Here is a 20,714-nt window from a genome sequence, read left to right as displayed (position 1 = left end):
TCCCACTTAAAATGATGACAAAGGTCAGTAATTTACATCATAGGTACACTTCAACTGTGAGAGACAGAATGTGAAAAAAAATACATGAATTCACATGGCAGGATTTTTAAAGAATTTATTTGTAAATCAGGGTGGAAAATAAGTATTTGGTCACTTCAAACAAGGAAAATCTCTGGCTCTCACAGACCTGTAACGTCTTCTTTAAGAAGCTCTTCTGTCCTCCACTCGTTACCTGTATTAATGGCACCTGTTTAAACTCATTATCTGTATAAAAGACACCTGTCCACAGCCTCAAACAGTCAGACTCCAAACTCCACGAAGGCCAAGACCAAAGAGCTTTCGAAGGACAGCAGAAAAAGAATTGTAGACCTGCACCAGACTGGGAAGAGTGAATCTACAATAGGCAAGCAGCTTGGTGTGAAAAAAGTCAACTGTGGGAGCAATTATCAGAAAATGGAAGACATACAAGACCACTGATAATCTCCCTCGATCTGGGGCTCCACGCAAGATCTCATCCCGTGGGGTCAAAATGATCAAGAGAAAGGTGAGCAAGAATCCCAGAACCACACGGGAGGACCTGGTGAATGACCTGCAGAGAGCTGGGACCACAGTAACAAAGGTCACCATCAGTAACACACTACAACGGCAGGGAATAAAATCCTGCAGTGCCAGACGTGTTCCGCTGCTGAAGCCAGTGCATGTCCAGGCCCGTCTGAAGTTTGCCAGAGAGCACATGGATGATACAGCAGAGGATTGGGAGAATGTCATGTGGTCAGATGAAACCAAAGTAGAACTTTTTGGTATAAACTCAACTCGTCGTGTTTGGAGGAAGAAGAATACTGAGTTGCATCCCAAGAACACCATACCTACTGTGAAGCATGGGGGTGGGAACATCATGCTTTGGGGCTGTTTTTCTGCTAAGGGGACAGGACGACTGATCCGTGTTAAGGACAGAATGAATGGGGCCATGTATCGTGAGATTTTGAGCCAAAACCACCTTCCATCAGTGAGAGCTTTGAAGATGAAACATGGCTGGGTCTTCCAACACGACAATGATCCCAAACACACCACCCGGGCAACAATGGAGTGGCTCCGTAAGAAGCATTTGAAAGTCCTGGTGTGGCCTAGCCAGTCTCCAGACCTCAACCCCATAGAAAATCTGTGGAGGGAGTTGAAAGTCCGTGTTGCTCGGCGACAGCCCCAAAACATCACTGCTCTCGAGAAGATCTGCATGGAGGAATGGGCCAAAATACCAGCTACTGTGTGCACAAACCTGGTAAAGACCTACAGTAATCGTTTGACCTCTGTTATTGCCAACAAAGGATATGTTACAAAGTATTGAGTTGAATTTTTGTTATTGACCAAATACTTATTTTCCACCCTGATTTACAAATAAATTCTTTAAAAATCCTGCCATGTGAATTCATGGATTTTTTTTCACATTCTGTCTCTCACAGTTGAAGTGTACCTATGATGTAAATTACTGACCTCTGTCATCATTTTAAGTGGGAGAACTTGCACAATCGGTGGCTGATTAAATACTTTTTTGCCCCACTGTATGACGCCAGGTAGCAGTTTTTCTTTAGGATTGAGAGGAGATCAAAAAATCCTGGAGGCACAGGCAATTTTTAGTAGATTTGTTTACTACTGATTCAATCAACATGAATAATTATCGCAATAATAAAGTATACAGTTTATAAAAAGTCTATTTTAGAGGGGATTTTATTATTGCAGCAAATAACACACACATCTGCTTTATGTTTTATTTTTTATATTATTTTATTTTGTTAAGAATTTACTTGTGAAATAACATAAATAATGCACATAAACAGCATTTCTTTCCAAGAAAGGACATCCTAGCATCGACCTCTAAATGTCTTATGGCTCCTCCTGAGAGACAACATGATAACAAGGACACAAAAGTCTAAACGGCTCAAAACCCAATTATAAAACGTGTTAAAGGTTCAGAAACCTGAATAAATTAAATAGCTTTTCTTCCTCATTGTCTCTAAATGATGAACAGTTCTCCCATCTCAAAAAGAGATCCTTGCTCCCTTGATTGTTTTGGTAATTGATAAATGTTGGGACATAGCTCCTGTGGTAAACTGAGATCTGTACCTTCAGGCTCAGCACCACTCATTAAATTGTTCTGAAACATCATTTACATCGTCTGTGCTCCTTTTCACCCACAGTGACTCAGCTCCTGTGCGTCACTGGATTCTTCAGACACAGGTGTGTTTTGTATGATTTATGAAAAGACCTTATGAAAAATCATTAGGGATGCAAGAAAATATCGATATGGCAATATATTATGATTTTTTTTTTTACCGGCAATATTATATCAATATTCAAAAGCAGTGTATCTGAAATATCGATATGGCAATATATCGTGATATTTTTTTTACCGGCAATATTATATCAATATTCAAAATCCGTGTATCTGAAATATCGATATGGCAATATATCGTGATATTTTTTCCTGCGATTATTACATCGATATTCTAAAGCCGTGTATCTAATTCTTGAAAGAATTTACATGCAAACTTTTGTGTATTTTCTTTTCGTTTTGTGCAAGACAAACTTAAGGGTTAAACAATCTCAGCTGGGTAAGCCAGGGAATAAAAATATGTCTTCAGACGTACTTTAAAGCTGGAAGGGAGGGGGCAAATCACTATTATCAGTTTGTTTATTGACTGATGTGATGAATCCGCCAGGCGCCAATGAACAAACAGAGCAAATGGATGGATAGATGGGCACTAAGTGACCATGAAGAGGCTCGTTGAAGCACGGCTAATACATTCCCAGCAAAGAATATCATCATTGCTAAATTTAGGCATGAGAGTGCAAAGAAACACCTTTTTGATTCATGCATGCTTCAGTTTCGTTTCTCAAAATCCAAAACAGATAAGATATTTGTACCGGAATAGGGTAGAAATCAGTGCCGCGTTTGCTCTCGTCTTCGTATTTTCCACCCTCACTGCTGCTGTCCATCGATTTGGAGGTGGTGTTCTTCCCCACACCCATCGCTGTGCCTAGGTCTTCTTTTTCCTGCTTTTCTTCGGTCCCTTCTGTGTCTCGCTCAGATATCAACACTGCAGATGAGTCCCTCAGTCCTGTGTCATTATCCAGGAGTGCCTCACCTGTTAAGAGACACAAAAACAACCCAGAAAAACATTTTGACTTGCGTAAAATTTTACTGTTAAAGTCTGAGAACATGAGCAGCTTCAGGTACTAAAGTTCCCAGATGTGAGGGCAACAACACCTGGATCTGCTTCTCTAGTTTCAGTTCCATGTTGTTTTTTCAGTTCTGTTTCTGGCAGCGGTGGTTACGATAACAAAAATCCACCTAAAAGCCACAATCTTTGGAAATTAGTGGACCTTATTCTGAAATATTTAATTTGAAGCCAAAAACATTAATCAGATTTGTTTTAGTTGATTCGCACATTTTTTTTTCCAAGTGTTTTTTTTTTTTTTTCCAAGTGGGAAAAAAATAAAATTCTAAAAAAATGTCATTTGAACTCTTGGTCCATTTTTCAGGTTAGTCATTTAAAAGGATAATGGTGAAAAGCTAACAAGAGATGAAACTAAGGCAACATTAAGAGCTTTTCCCAACAGGTCACGGTCTGATAAGACAAAAGAAGGGTAAGACTGAGAGGAGACGTTGTCCAACGAGTCTGGCGGTAAGGAAGAAGGAAGAAATCAAAATCCAGGGTTTGTAGTGTGGTGGTCGTGTCTACTTCCTGGATGTAACACATGTAATGTTTGTGTAAATCACAAGCAATTCAATGGTTGTCATTTTGACTTTGTAATAACTTACAAAATAATCTCATCAATAAAATACTTTGGCGTTTGTGACCAATTAAACACTCAACTGTTTGCATCAGTCAGTCGAAGGCTTCAGCATCTGGTTTAATCCTGAACATCAGATGCATTAAGCGTCTTTTCTCTCACCAACCTTTACTGAAAGCTCATGCTTTATGTTTTTGTGACGACTGCTGTGGACATTTAAATACAGGTCAAGCTCAGGTGAATCTCTTATTAAACATCAATTCCAGCAACTTTAGAAAGCTAAATTAGGAAAACCAACATAGCATTTGTGTTTAAATAAACTACAGACCTTCGACGACAGCTAATTTTGCCAGGAACATTAGCGGAAGCACAAATGCTATCACAAGGAGAGTTGAGCAAAATTAATGATGCTTACAGATTATCAGTTTCACGGACTGTTGAAAAGCTCATTTAGAAACACATTTGGATATTATACAAAAATAAGTAAGAACTTTAAAATATGTGAATAAACTGGACTGTTTAGGACACTGTAGCCTACACATGTGCGCATTAATACCTGTGTGCTGGCGTCAAGTGGTGTTAGGAAGTGGTGATTCAATGGTCGCCAACTGCATCTCCAATCATCAAAAATGATTGAAAATTCAAGCTAAATGATGTCATTTGTGATCGGAAACTCACAGCAAGGCTTTAAGGACCCAAAAAAACTGCAAATGTTAGTTTTCTTAGTTTTAACTATGTAGAAGATCGTAGGGCTGCTCAATTAATCGAATTTTAATCACGATTACGATCTGAGTTTTGAACAATTATAAAAAACAAAACAAGCCGATTATTTGCTCCTCCCACTTGCGCTGCCCCGAGTTGCAAATGAAGCGCTCCTCCCACAGTGTTACCAACTTGGCGACTTTGACGCTATTTCTAGCAGCTTTTCAGACCCCCTTCTTGACCTTTTAAATCTTAAAAGTACCTAGCGAACACCTCAGAAACATCTCTGGTAACCCTTAGCTACTTTCTGAATAACTGTCGTCGACGTTTCCTGCAGGTTAGCTAAACACTCCGCCTGCGCTCCGGACCGTTCTTCAGGACATTAGGAAAGGGAATGATGCAGTGATGTGTCGGTCGCTAAAGAAACGGCTCTCAAAGCCGGTTCCCTGTTGGAGTAACCAGAGAAAGTGACACACACACCGCACCTGCGGACTCCTGAGCCACTAAAAAACGGCTAAATGTGCGTGTGCGGCATGCCCCTGATTGCTGTGAGACCGGGTTGGGGGGTGGGGGGTGCAGCTGTGGTTGGGACAATTATTACATTAACTGATGGACGACTTGTAAATAAACATTTTATAAATAAGGTAGAAATAAGTTCCTCACACTGATAAATAATGACTAACCTCTCTGAGGACACGGTGCTAGTGCACTCTCCTACAGCACCTTGACACGACTCAATAAATGTTATGCAGTATTTTGTGAACATCAATTTATTTGCGTTTATTTGTTATAAATGCCACTGTATAATTCTTGCTGTCAGTATTTGCAAGATATTGGTATTTAGGTCTGTACTGGTTAGACTTAAATGAGTTAAACTAAACCCTTGGGTCATAAACTATGAGCTATAAGTATATTGGTCTTTTTATACTGGGAATCAGGAGTTCTTTTAGTGATCATCTTGTTTCTTATTTATTTTTGTCCTGATTGTGCCCTGAGCAATTTTATGACTGAATAAAAACAAATAAAATCAACATAAATAGAAAAATCGTCCTAAATAATCGTGATCTCAATTTCAGTCACCATAATCGTGATTATTATTTTTGCCATAATCAAGCAGCCCTAGAAGATCGTCAGAGCTACACATAAAACTAACTAAAGGACAACTACGTCCTGACAAAACTTTCAATTTTTGCCGCCCCTTTTAAAAAATATGGACCCTCTCCCTAGCCACTACCCCTGCTTGCAGTGTAAGATATTGGGATAGGTGCAATACCTAGCTGACACATCCCATCACTCCTGTCAAGCTGGGCGGCTGGGAGCATCTGTGTGAAGGGAGCAGGAGAGATGAAAGGAGGAGGAAGCGGAAGAAGAGGATGATAGCCACGATAAGAAGAGGGAGAGGAGGTATGAAGGAGAAACACATGGGTCAGGGATGGGGGGGGGGGGGAGACATAAGTTAATTAGACAGAAACCATTTAATCATAAACAAAAACGTATTAGTGTGACTGATGTGCTGATCATCACTTAATCAGGTGAAATATCGCTTCAGGCAGGCAAAAAACTTGAGTTGAGTTTCATGATGCATCCTTCAAATTTGATGACGGCTGGAGAGAGACGACTAATTTTAAGAAGTCAGAAAAAGAGCTGAGGATCCCGTTAACATAAAATGAATCAACCTTCAGAAATTATACTGGAGAACAGATTTTTTGGGGATTATTTGAAAACCGAAGTGAAAGTACAGACGTTCCAAGAGGATTTTGAGATAACTCAATTTACTGAAACTCAAGAAAAGAGGAAGGTCAGCTAATGCATAAACTGACCCCGGGTTTCCACAGGAGCCGTCAGCAGCACGTTACTGCAGCAGCACGTCTTGCTCGCGTAAGCTGCTGCTTGGCCCTTCCCACGAGACGTGAAGCAGCAGGGAGCAGCTGTCACCGACCGAGCACGAGTGACTTCGTCAGTAAACACAACAACAAGCAGGAGAAAACTACAACATGGTTTGTGTTTTATGTTCTGTCCGTATTATAATCGCCAATATGGACCTGAAAAACAAAGGAGACCGCTAGCTAGGTGATAACTTCTCACGGGGACGCACAGTTAGTAACCTTTTTTAAAAGTAAAGCAACCGGAAAGCAGTACGTTCTTTATTCTGAAAATCTCGGGAGCTTCTCTCCATTTCCGCGTTCGATTTCCTGTCTTTCCTTCCCCAAAAATGTCGAACTTGACCCGTTTCAGAGGCGTCGCGCGTAGAAAATAGAACCGGCGCGTAAAGGCCGCGACACGCTGCTCCTGAGACGCGGCCGACTCGCGCTGCAGACGGCTGCAGTGGAAAAGGTTCTGTTGACCACAGCGGTTCCTATCAGCAGCTGTGACGTGCTGCTGCAGTAACGTGCTGCTGACGGCTCCCGTGGAAAGCCGGGGTAAGGTACACGTCTGAGGAAATACATGCACATGAAAATCTGAGGTTGAGCTTCACACCACTGGGTGAAAACACAGGAAGTAATGCGTGCTACCCAGCCAGAGGCTCTCCCAGCACTGTGCATCAGCTGTGAGATGTAGTCTGACAGAATATCCCAGAAGCCTTTGGGTGACTTCATTTCTGATGATGAGGCATGCGCCAACACCAGGAGAGCCATGCGACTGTAGCACTATATCCTCAAGTGCCCGGCTCTACTGTCAACCCAAGGGACACCAAGCCCACCTTGTCTGTGTTTTTTTTTCCTGGTGCTGGCTGGGAATCCGTCCTCACACAAATAACCAAAACACCAGCAAACAGAGAGCTAGAGAGGCGGGAAACTGGGGCGAAGAGGAATAAACAGATTACGTAAGAGATGACAAATCTGCTGTTTCATGAACAAAACTTTACGTTACGTTAAAGAAACTTATTAAAAATGGAAGCAGAGAAAGTTTGTGTGTAAAAAAGTTTTCTTAGAGGACTGCTCATGGTTTTCTGTTATATTAGAAATTATATCTCTTAAACAGTTTAACACTTGTTTAGTACAGAAATTCAGTCAAAAGTTTTCTTTTTGATGTCAAGATATTTTTCAATGGCATGCAACAGCTAAACTGTTGTGAAACCACTGACTTCATTCGAAACTGATGACCTCAAAGACATGTAAACATAGTGCATGTGTGTGTGTGTGTGTGTGTGTGTGTGTGTGTGTGTGTGTGCGTGCGTGCGTGCGTGCGTGTATGTGTGTGTGTGTGGAGCCAGCACGTGACGAAGCAAGATCAGCAGAATATATGACAGGGTACACACGAGGAGGCTCCATTTCCTCACAGAAGACAGAATGCAAAGCAGTAGCTAGGTCACGTTTACGCGGCTTCATTTCCTGTCGAAGGAACAGAGGTAATGAAGGTAAACTTGACTCTCCCTGCCCGAAGGTGATGGAAATTCTGGATTAGTAATAAGATGAAGAACAGAATTCAATCTTCTTCAGCTGATTTGAATACTTTGGTGACTGATTCACAATGGTGGGCTCTAGGGGCTGCATGACTTAATTTTTTTAAAGTCGACAGTCAAGTAATGAAAATCGAGTCGACTTTGACTAGTCGTTGATGACATCATACACCTTAAGCGGGGTGGTTCGCTGGAGTTTTTGACAATTAGAATTGCGCCCACATTTTCAAAGTTAAACACATTTATTTTAACAACGGTAGTTTCTGCATCTTTACTGTTCCCCTGCTTCAGCCAGCAGGCCACCAAAACGGATGCCCTCCACACCTTGGCAGTGCCTAGAAATCCGGTCCATAAAGGTTATGAACAGAATCGGTGACAAAGGGCAGCCTTGGCGGAGTCCAACTCTCACTGGGAACGAGCCAGACTTACTGCCGGCAATGTGGACCAAGCTCTGAAACCGGTCATACAGGGACCTAACAGCCCGCATCAGAGGGCCTGGTACCCCATAATCCCAGAGTACCCCCCACGGAGCCCCCCGAAGGACGCGAACAAACGCCTTCTCCAAATCCACAAAACACATGTAGACTGGTTGGGCAAATTCCCAAGCACCCTCCAAGATCCCCCTAAGGGTATAGAGCTAGTCCAGTGTTCCAGGGCCAGGACGAAAACCACATTGCTCCTCCTGAATCTGAGGTTCAACAATCCGATGGACCCTCCTCTCCAGAACCCCCAAATAGACCTTACCAGGAAGGCTCAGGAGTGTGATCCCCGTGTAGTTGGAACACACCTTGCGGTCCCCCTTTTTAAATGAGGGGACCACCACCCCGGTCTGCCAGTCCAGTGGGACTGCCCCCGATGTCCACACGATATTGCAGAGCCGCGTCAGCCAACACAGCCCCACAACATCCAGAGCCTTAAGGAACTCCGGGCGGATCTCATCCACCCCTGGAGCCTTGCCACACAGGAGCTTTTTAACCACCTCAGTGACCTCAGCACCAGAGATTTGAGGGGCCAACCCAAAGCCCCCAGACTCTGCTTCCTCACTGTAGTTAAGTTTAGGATGGGGGTGAGGGGAAAGTTAAATTGCAAGAGGGTAAAGGTCACAATTCGGTCACATGTCCGTTTTACCGCAGGCGTCAGATACAGACGCTCTGGCACAGCGTGTCGCCTCCCGACGCGTAGGGGCTCGTCACCTGCTTTCTTTTCCGAGGACTGCATCTTGTCGGTCATTATCACGTGACAGCGACTAGTCTATGAAAGGCATAAAAAGTCACTATAGAGCAGTGAAGTTGACTAGTCGACTAGTTGATACAACCCCTAGTGGGCTCTATCTGCTTCATGGGCTGATCAAAGCCCTCTTTTGTTCTGGTAGGCGGGATGATGCGACAGAGTGAAACAAGATGGCGACAGCTCGTTTGAAACGGCTTTTACATCAATTTTGGACTATTTGAACTTAGGCTTTATTATAATCAGGAGCAGATAGATGTATTTAAGTTATTTATTTAGAAAAAGGATGTGTGTTTGCCTTCTTCAACAGTGGACCGCCCCATTTACTAACATCCGTTGCGGTGACTACGTCACGTTGTTCATTGTCCAGTAGCATGCGGAGATTGTTTTAAAGACAACGGTAGAATCCACCCCACGACCGAGAGCAGCCAATGGAGAGCTGCCACACTAAATAAAATTTATTTCGTAAATAATAGGGATGTCAAAATCGAAAATGTTCAATATTAGCGGTACGTTCTGCTTTAAATTCCATTACAGCAATTCTATCAGCGCCCAGATCCAGCATGTAGAGTCCACATGATCAGAACAGTGTGTGTGTTAGCAAAGTATCAAGGAACAATGTCGGCCGTGTGGTTGTATTTTTCGTTGAAATCCGAAAAAGACAGTATGGCCCAGTGCAACACTTGTTATGCACAAGTTTCCTGTGGTGGAACCAAACTGGGGAAGATTATTACGTCCAACCTCATCGTGCATTTGAAGCAGGATCACAAAACATTGCATGAGGATTTTTGCAGAGTGTGAAATTGAAACTTTAGATGCTCAACTTGTAGTAGTTGGTCTAGTGCTGGTAAAAAAGTCTGGTAACACAACTTATTTTATCATGAAGCAAGGACATAAAATAGCTAGGGTTGCACTGACAATGTATTTTTCTACATTTTTAATGTCATCAACCATTATTGATATCAATCCGTATGAATTTTTGACCAATGCTATTTTTCTATATTGTCCAGCCCCCACACATACTGCAGAAACTTTGTTTAGTACATTATTGACATTTATTAGTGAATGTACTAAACACCATGAGCTCATGAACTCATCAGCTCTCCTCTGAGTTCAAAAGCAAACACACTGTAATCACCTGATGAAGTTGGAGGTTAGGAACAAATCCTACTGGTTCTGCCAAGGTTAGACCTTTTTTGGTGCACGTCCAGATCAAGCAGATACTGCACCAAGTTTCCTGGAAACACATTTCCTCAGACTAGAGGTTTGTGGCAATCTGGATCAATACCTGTGCCACAAACACTCTGCACCAAAGCTTTGGATATTTGCTCAAATTGGCACAAATAAAAATGGTAAAATATATATTAAATATATTATGCATGTATGTCCCGAGTTTGGAAGGATGACACTACCCCTGGAGGGTGAGATGGAATTTTTTTAGGGCTTAAAAATCACTTTAATGCCACTTTCAGACTACAAACTAAATACTAACTAAAAGTTGAATAAACCATATACTCTTCATTCAGGTAATTTATTTATTTATCAGATAAATCCAGGCTATTGCTGCCTTTTAAAGAATGTTACTCTGAGAGGACACATCCTTTCTCCATCAGCAGAAGAATGAGGCTTTCTCACATTTGCTCTTAGACTAAGTGTGCAGTAACTGTACACTTATTATAGGTTGTTCAACTTTCCCAACCATGAGGTGTTTCTTTCCATGAAGCCCTGTAGGGACATAATTTCAAGGTGTTCATTGTTGCTTAAAGTTGATAAAATCCTTTAAGCCAGCATGAGTCAGACTCCTGCTGCTGCTCGCAGTAAGACATCCAGTTTATTTTGCTTATACAGAAACTGTGGAAACAGATTTTTATTTTTCCCTCTAACAGCTATCAGATAAAAATGCTTAACTTGATTTTTTTTATTCATGAAAGATATTTATTAGGTTATCAAAGAGAATACACACACATGTTAAGGGTTCCCCAAACTAAAGGTTGACCTAGATTAGGGCTGGGCGATTTGCCTAAAACCAATATCACAATATGTTGAGGATTTCACCGCCATAACAATAAATGGACGATAACTACAGGTATGCGCAGAAACAAAAGTTGTCCACTAGATGGGGCTGTCACATGTATTACGTTGAGTCACATTTTTACGTGACTCAAAGATTGTACAGCTTCTTAAATCCATCAAAGCTTTATTTATAAAGCGCCTTCCGCGACCCTGTTGGAAAGCCCAAGGCGCTGAACATGGTACATGAGAAAAGTGAAATATGATGAATAAATCGAAAATAAAAGCAATTCAAATAGTGCAAAAAAGGTAAAACATTCTAGTAGAAGACAAATGGGTAAAACAAGGGATAGAGAGACCAATGAAAACAGGGAAATAAAATCAACATAAAAGAGGGCCAAATTCAAACACGTTCAAGGAACGCCAAGCGGAGGAGGTGGGTTTTAAGGCGACTCTTAAAGACTGGCAGATATGGGGACAGCCTAACTGAGGGTGGCAACTGGTTCCAGAGTGACGGTGCTAGGACTGAGAAAGCCCAGTCCCGGCGAGTACGACACCTAGAACAAGGGAGAGCGAGCAGGCCTTGGTCAGAGGAGCGCAGAGCGCGTGATGGGGAATGTCTGTTCAGGAGTGTGGCTAGATGGGGGGGAGCACCACCCTGGAAGAAATTGTAAACAAAGACGAGGAGTTTAAAGTGTGAACGATAACAGACCGGAAGCCAGTGCAGGGAGGCCAGAACCGGACTGATGTGGTCCCGGTTCCTGGTCCCAGTCAGGAACCTGGCTGCGCTGTTCTGCACAACCTGTAGGCGATGCAGTGATGACTGACACAACCCTGCATAGAGAGAATTGCAGTAATCAAGTCTAGAAATTACAAAAGCATGGAGTACCCGCTCCAGGTGGGCTCTCAACAGCAAAAGCCTGATTTTTGCAAGGCGTCTCAGATGAAAGAAACTGGACCGGTTCACAGAGTTGATGTGAGCATCAAATTTAAGTCCAGCGTCAATTTTCACTCCCAGACTGGTGACAACTGGTTTTGAATAGGGGGAAAGAGGGCCAAGATCAACATAACGACCCACAGCCCTGCTATTGGGGTGAAAAACAATGAGCTCTGTCTTTCCCTCATTCAGATGCAGAAAGTTGGCCATTAACCAAGACTTCACCTCGTTAACACAGGACACAAAGGACTGGATAGAGTGACCTTTCTCCTGACACAATGGAGAGTAAATCTGGCAATCGTCAGCATAGAGATGGAATGATAGGCCATGCTTACGAAAGATTGACCCCAGAGGAAGCAGATAGATTGCAAACAAAAGATGACCAAGGATCGATCCCTGCGGGACCCCCCAGCAGAGCCCCTCCCAAGAAGAAAAAACATCACCCAGTTTAACACAGAATGTCCTGTTGTGGAGATACGATCTAAACCAATCCAGAGCTGACCCTTTGATCCCAGCCCATTGTTCCAAGTGGTCAAGTAGAATCGTGTGGTCAACCGTGTCAAAAGCTGCCGTCAGATCTAACAACAGAAGCACCACAGATGTACCCTGATCTAGTGATAGATAGATATCATTTAAGCCCCTCAGTAGAGCGGACTCTGTGCTATGGCCAGACCTGAATCCTGATTGGAAAATCTAAAACAGATCAGAGTCAGCTAAATGTGAGACCAGCTGCTGATAAACGACTTTCTTAAGCAGTTTTGATGTAAAAGGCAGGGTAGAGATAGGCCTGTAATTTTCTATCACAGAGACATCAACACCAGGTTTCTTCAGGGTCGGCCGAACAACTGCTGCTTTCAAAGCAGCTGGGACCACACCTGTGCTGAGGCTCCCATTGATAATCTGACCAAGTGATGGGCCAAGACACGGAAAGGCAGCCTTCCAGAGACGAGGCGGCAGAACGTCAAGTGGAGAGCCAGATGGCTTCTGCCTTGCAACAAGCTTACTCAGCTCAGAATAAGAAACGGTATTGAGGGAGCTCAAACAAATGCAACATGTTTCCTCGTTGAACGAGTAATGCTAGTAAATAACATTACAAATTATTAATTACAGCCAGACACCATTTATCAGTGTATTACATTACCAGCAGAGACTCATGTGACTTCACAAGTGACAACGATCTATAAACACGTCACAAGAGTTAAAAATTTAGACGGACATGAACTGAAGTTCATGGCGATTCGGAGCGAATCAACAGAAAAGAGGTTCACTACTCAACAACGTAGCTAGGGAGAGGACTGAAAAAACCCAACACATGTGAGAAAGATAAGGAGTGATATGAAGGTTCATCAGTCGGTGAGTCTCTTTAGAAAATCTGAAATCACCACATATTTTTAGAAAAACAAGACAGTAAATTCCTTTTATGAATACTGTTCTTCACCCGAAGGATGCCAAAGAAGCTAGAGAAACAAAATCCTCATGATTTTTATGGTGCAGTTAGTACTGATTATAGATTATCCTTCCAGTAAAATAATAATCTTATCACAGAAATTAGTTTGGAAAAGCTGTAGCACAATAGTTTGGTCTCATTTCTGTGGAAGTGGTTGTACTGAGACACCTGGGACTGATTATTTTGCTGAGTCACAGAGGAAACATGACTCATGCGAACAGTCAGAGTGTGTGCTGGCAGGGGGAAATTAAAAGTATTTTAAACTTGGATCTCATCAAACTTTGATTTCAGTTTTGTTTTAAGAATATTCTTGAAATTTCTCCTCAAAAGCTTTCCTAAAGGACTGATGAACTTTACTTAACATAAAAAGGGTTAAAATTATCTTTCAAAAACTTTTCTTACCTTAACCTGCCAACACTAACATCGATATGCACGTCAATCAACACTTGGAAATTTAGATTTCATTAAGAATCTAGGAACAGCGAGAGAGCCCACATTTATGCTACTCCCAGTAAAACGAGATGTAGTAAATCAATTTGTAATCCTCTTCTACGTGCTGCTACTAGTCCATTTATTGTCTGTCAGGCTGTTGATTAAATTTTGATGAAACTTGGATATGATGTGGGCCACTGCTCTGCTCCAGTTTATTTCCAAAAGGCACCAACTGACCTGTCACGTGATTTAATTTTCCTAAATTGTGGCACTTTATACAGAACTTTGCTTGGATTACTCTTGTGTTTAGCAGTGCTGGGACTCTGTGTAGGATTTAGAGTCTTTGTTAAAATAAAATAAAAAAACTAATGTCAGTTTTTGTAGTCTTATGTTTTAGCTGTAGTGTCCAACACTGGTCATCGAGGGTCCTTGACCAGCACAATTTTATGTTTCTCTCCTTTAAAACACCTGATTTTAATCACAGGATGAATAGCGAGCTTCTGTAGAGCATGATGACATGCTGAACAGGTAATTTAACCACTGAATCAGGTGTGCTGGAGCAGGGAAACAACTAAGAGCATGCAAATATTGGACCTCGAGGATGAGTTGGACACCACTATTTTATAGGAATCAGTTTAGAACCTGAAAAGCTCTTTACAGCAAAAACAAAAGAATATGCTCCAATTTCTTTTAGGATAAACAGAGATATACAGTAGTGGCACACACTCAGGTCTTTGTAATGAAATTATGCAGAGAACAAAGCACCTAAAACATACAAAAGACTAATAACTTTACAACAAAAATCACTAGAATCTTCTCAAATGTGCCATAAGAAGTGATTTCCAATAAATCAATAAATCCCTTGTGTTGCTTTTCCTATCTGTATTTGAAAACATGCCTTTGAATGCAAATTAAAATCAATAAATACCGATTTTCCTCCTCTTGTTTTACACAAACAGATGTGACCCTAAACTTCCTAGGTTTTGTGTTCTGTTACCTTTGGTGCATAATGGTCACTACAGTGGACAGGTACTCAAAATTGTTATTTATTTGTTTTTGCTATTAAGCACAGCTGTTGAAGACTTTATTGCATTTGAGCCCCTCCATTTGGACTTCGGTAAGCCAATCCAACATATTTCATGCTCAGAACGCACGCTGTCCACTGAGGTGGACATGTAATAAATAATTTGTAAATTATAAAATTTTACAAAAAATATTTGTTGAAATTTGTTTCATTCACACCTAAAGACGAATGAAAAATATTGTTTATAAAAATCATGGTTGAAGATTTCATAATTCATGCATCAAAGGGTTAAAACAAAAAAATTCAACATCAGACAAGAACTTTAACTAAAAAAAATGATTTCTTTGTGATGGATAATTAATTAAGGAGGCATTTATTAGCATAAGGCACATCAGAAAATATTAGCAAAGTGCAACTGTGATTGCTCCAGAAGGTAAATTATTATTTACTCTTGAAATATAGCTAAAATACCGTAGTTTACGGTGCAATAATTATATAGTGTGTTGCTTGGCCATTTATTTCACATCATATAGTTCTTTAATCACCAAAACACAACCTAGCACTCTGAACTGAATGGAAAAAGGGCTTCACGGTAAACACGTTAAAAACAAACTACAAACAGAAATATTTGTTATTTTAGTGCATATCTTCCTCATGTTTACATGATACAGTTACAGTTCACCACAGACATATGCATTTACACAGTACAGTGGGAAGCAGAGCATAACCAAACCCTACAGTCTAATCTTACTCACATGCTGCCCACAGCGAGCAGAGCCAGGAATCTATTTCTGTGACCTGGTTTACCTTGGTCCAGCCCATTATCCTATGAAATGAGGCTCTGCTCTGTTAATTACGTCAGACTCAAGAGCAAAAATGCTAGCAGGATTTAAAAGGGACATAATGACGCAGTATTACAAATACGATAAACGGAACTATGGCAAAAGTAGTAAAATGACTTGTTCGCACAGCTGATTCTGATAACTGTGTAGCTGCAAGTTATGTTGTAGGTTTTAGCACTAGTATTTCTCATGATGACTGACATGAATGACAAAAAAAAATCAACCAAAAAAATTAAAGAGCTACAAGACGTGCAGCATTATTATTTTTGTGTGTGTTGCTAGACTTAGCACTCTGTGGCTGCAGAGCTATGCTACAAACTTGACTCACATATAAAAGTCATAAGCATTCAGCTTCACTCCCACCAGCATTTGTTTACTACCAACACGAAAGGGCGCATGTCGCCACCTACCATAGTGGAGAGAAATGCCCTTCATTCCAGAGTTCAGTTCTCCTACATACATCATACATGTAAGAGTTATTGCTATAAATCGACCTAGATGTTGAATGGCCACAATGATCCCAGGAATAAGAAAAACTGCATTAATTTACACGCAAGATTAACAGTTCATAGATAAATTCCTCAACGTCATCTAAACTTCAAACTCTTTTGGTAAAACCAGAAAAGTTCCTTGACTGAGAAGCAGAAACACATATAAATCAGAAAAAAAGTCCAACTGTCTCCAATTTAAGTCCAGGCAAGCATGGATTTGTGAACTAAAGCAGCTCCAAAAACAGCTTTCACTGCTTTTTTGTTGAATGTACCAACACAGGTAGGTGAGACAAAGTTCCTAATCATTAATAACAAAAACAAACAGTAACTCATAAAATAATCAAATATAAGGTTAAATTACAGCTCCCAATGCATGCATCATGCTCAGTTAAAGGATTGCTTCTCTAATGATTATTTTATCTTTGCCGTATTATTTATTTATCTGTACTGTACATTCAAGCTTTCCCTCTAATATTGAGTTGGAAAACTTGTAAACATAAACTATCTTTAAAGAGACAGTGTGTGTTTTCCTTGGCGGTAGGTAGGGGACAGTAGACACCTAAATCATTGCAAGCAAGCATTATTTTTGTGTTCAAGTAAGACCTTACCAACTGATGGCCATTAGGGTCAAAAGTCCCTGGGAGTGCAACTTCCAGTTAAATGACAAGAACATCATATTCCCTTTCATCACTGGCAACAAGGGAAGAGGTAAATGTGTAAAACAACGTTTATTAATGATGAAAGTTTTGTAACCATTTGTTACAAATCAGTTAATGCATTTTGTCCTCAAGGGCTTCCATAGAAGGAAACATGGCATCCAATTTGGCTTCGCTTAAGAGTCTTCTACCCGCTCCATGTATTTTATAACAGATTTTTATGGTTATACGTTATGAAACTGCCAATATTTTTCAACAACTGGGTATTTTTTTTATTCGTTTACAACATTTTGATGGATATTTCCAGAAATTAATGATAAAAACTACACAATGTCTCTTTAATGTGAAGTTTTTTTTATCTGTTGGATTAAAGTTCATTCCCTTCACTGAGTTTTGACTGAAACTAATGTGAAGAACAAACAATATGTGGAGCAAAATTAATACCGTTTCTGTGACCTTCACCCAGCTAATCTTGGCAACCCGATCACGAAGGCCACATGATGGAAGGCAACATTTTTGCATCTTTCTAGGATTTTGTTGAATTTTCCTTTACAAAATGCAGCTCGGACAGAAATTCTGAGTGAATAAAGAAAGCAATAACAGCCAAGATTTCATCAGATTCAAACTCTGAAAGCACAGTTCTCATCCACCTTTAGTGCCTTTGCATCTATGGGTGTTTACAGTGAATTCCACGAATATAAACAGCAACAGAGAGAGCATAAAAAACACTAACCTGCTCGTGTCACCATTCAAACACAAATCCTAATAAGTTAGCATTTAAGCTTCCTGTCTCGGCATAACCTTTCCACGTTTTCTTTATCAAAAATATCAAAGATAAAATATTTTACAAGTGCATAATTAACTTTCCTTGACCACTTCAGTCACAATAAACCTTTTATCAGAGAACCTTGAATGATGAGGCCTCCGTAACATATTGATAAGTACAGTTTATGTGTGTAATGAGCCTACAAGGTGATTTATCCTGCTAGAGAAGGTGACAAGATTAAAGGATCGAGTCAGATAAGAGTGGGCCTGAATTTGGACGGTCGTAGAGGAGCATCAGCGGAAACACGGTCACGCCAGAGCTCCGAACAACCGGAGGAGAGAGACAGAACATCTTTACTGTTGCAACGCCACGCAGCACGTCCAGTGCTAAAGTTTCCACACTCAGCTGACAAAAAACAACATATTACGGTCAAATTTGACACAGAGGACGAAAAAAGTCCCTTTTTGTACTCACCTGCCCGATGAAACAGAAGACGGAACCCAATTCCCTCCTCGGCTAACGTTGCGTCCGCTGGCTCGTCCCCGTGGCTTGTGTTGTTGGAGCAGAGACGCGAGCTTCGGTTGAAAGAGGAAACTAGCTGAAACACAGAATGCTACTGTGTAAAGACAACTCTACTCTCCTAAACGAGCTCCCTCTCTCTTTTATGTCACCCAGAACCGCGTTTTGTAACTGCTCTCTCACGCGACCTGCTACCTTCTGGTGGAGCTTTGCTTTCTTAAAGCCACCGGGTTGAAACTCGTCAGTGCGCATGCTCCCAGAAACCCAGAAACTCGTCAGTGCGCATGCCCACATTTTCAGTGACGACACTCGCAATCCGCCTCCTATTGGAAGAGGCTCAGCCAATCAGAAGCGATCAATAGATCTCTCCTTCTTTTTTAGACACATGTCGAGTTGGCCTCGACATTATTTATATGTCCTGGAGCAGAGTTTCATTAATGAACGTGTCTTGCATCAGCGGTTTCTTCTCCTACCTTCACAAGCACATTACAAAAATGTAAACAAAAAATAATAAGAAGAAAAACATGTATTTTTATCAATTGCGAATAAAGTTAACTCAATCACACCGCCACTTCATGGTCAATTAGATTCACAGTTTACATCACATTCGCACATCTGGGATTACCCAGTGAGTGACAGGCAACTGTGCTCGTGCTCAGCCAGCAAGACAAAGATAGTAAACCAAAGATAAAGTACATTTAGTCGACTTCTAGTTGTCAGATTAGCCATAATATATAATATGGGGGGTTTGCCCCTGTCAGATGTTTATCAATATCTGTAGAGAATTTGCTTCGCAGTGTGCCATCTAATTATCCATTAGATAACCATTTACAGCAGTTGTCTGTGTGTCTATACTATTTTGAATCTCTTTAAAGAGCAAGTCACCCCCAAATCAACTTTTTTTTCCCTGATAAACTATTTAAATGTGTGTCTAATCGTGCTGCAGACACGTGTAGTCAATAGTTTTGCACTTTAGTGCATTTTAGTTAAAATTTTAACCCTGCGTGGACAAGCGGGTTCAGAAAATGGATGGATGGATGGATGAAAAATAAGAATAATATTGTTTTTACCTAAAACTGACTCTGTTACAATAATTTATGAAAAAGTGGAAAAAAAATAATATTTAGGCAAAATTTTCATTCCTTGTGTACTTTTCTTTGCTCGTTGTTACTGAGAAAATAAAACAATGAGTATTTTAGTTGAAAACAAGTTTTATTTTCTATTGTTACAAAGGGCAAAAGGGAATTAGTAATTGTTTGAATAGACAGTTTATTTGTTGCACTTTTCAGAAAGGCAGTTTAAAAAAGTAAGTTTTAACTTAATAAAAAAGGAAATAAAGGGTTAGTTTGCACTGCATCAATAAGTCTTAATTTTTACATATTGATGTAAAGCCTTTTAATTTTAGTATTTTAACTTCACTGAAAATAGGCCTTCTTCGAAAAGTTTAAAGCATACAATTATTGTTATTACTGTTTTATTTCCTAATATTTCATTGTTTGCCCTGCTTGCTATTTAACACTTACCTTCACTGTTTCTTATTTATTACACTTTCACATGTTTTGAGGAAGGCAGATTTGAAACAGCACCTCTTTAAATGACTTTAATAGTAAAATATTCTGAGTAAAGTCTTTTCAAAGGGGACATTTTATGCAAAACTCTTCAGGTCCAATGAAAATTTACCATATAACCGCATCACTCATTACTTTACTCTAGTCTCAGCCCCTCTCAAATATCAGAGCTTTTCTGCTTAAAGCAACCTGACGGGGGGGGGGGGGGTGGGGGGGCGGGGGTGGGGTGGATTGCTGTGCGTGGCCAGCTCCAGCTTGTTTTCTTAAAGGTGCAGTATGTCAGAATATAGTGAGAATTTTACAGTGAGAAAATCCCAAGAATCTAATGTTTCAGCCCTGTTGGAGGAAAGGTTGCACTGAAGCATATTTCATATCCAGCTGGCTGCGCGGATAGTCAATTTTTCTCCTTTCAAAACAAAGGAATGAGGCACGTAACTACTGTTTACTATCATTGAGTGTGGGGTTGTGCTGACAATTGTAATTTGACAACGGCCAGCATAAAGCTCCAGAGTGGTGTAACCAAATTTTACCACATGAAGTCATTTTTTTACTTAATTTCTACATAATGCACCTTTAAAGCAGGCTGCGCAGTGACGCAGTGGTTAGAGCTGTTGCCTTGCAGCAAGAAGGTCCTGGGTTCGCTTCCCAGCCTGGGATCTTTCTGCATGGAGTTTGCATGTTCTCCCTGTGCGTGCGTGGGTTCTCTCCGGGTACTCCGACTTCCTCCCACCGTCCAAAAACATGACTGTTAGGTTGATTGGTCTGTCTAAATTGTCCTTAGGTGTGTGTGTGTGTGTGTGATTGTTTGTCCTGTGTGTCTCTGTGTTGCCTTGCGATGGACTGGCTCTCTGCCCAGGGTGTACCCCGCCTGACTGCCTGTGGGGACAAGCGGGTTCAGAAAATG

General features: G+C 40.9%; 1 protein-coding gene across 2 annotated transcripts in view; it reads right to left on the bottom strand.

Moving 5' to 3' along the window:
• Positions 1-18,413, bottom strand: part of slc23a2 (solute carrier family 23 member 2) — a 46,939-nt gene extending 28,526 nt beyond the window's left edge. Inside the window, exons 1-3 of one of the 2 annotated variants that reach the window (XM_015972986.3) lie at positions 18,198-18,413; positions 5,765-5,813; positions 2,920-3,140 (exon numbers count right to left, since the gene is read on the bottom strand). In XM_015972986.3, the coding sequence (XP_015828472.3) occupies positions 2,920-3,140; positions 5,765-5,813 (270 nt within the window). In that variant the 5' untranslated portion in view covers positions 18,198-18,413. The remainder of the gene's footprint in view (positions 1-2,919; positions 3,141-5,764; positions 5,814-18,197) is intronic. The other variant, XM_054731619.2, reaches the window with a different exon arrangement.
• Between the last annotated feature and the right edge of the window lie 2,301 nt (positions 18,414-20,714).

This window comes from Nothobranchius furzeri, chromosome 17, assembly GCF_043380555.1.
Source record: "Nothobranchius furzeri strain GRZ-AD chromosome 17, NfurGRZ-RIMD1, whole genome shotgun sequence".
NCBI lineage: Eukaryota > Metazoa > Chordata > Actinopteri > Cyprinodontiformes > Nothobranchiidae > Nothobranchius > Nothobranchius furzeri.
Note: the sequence above shows the minus strand (reverse complement) of the source record. Positions and strands in the feature narration are given on the sequence as shown.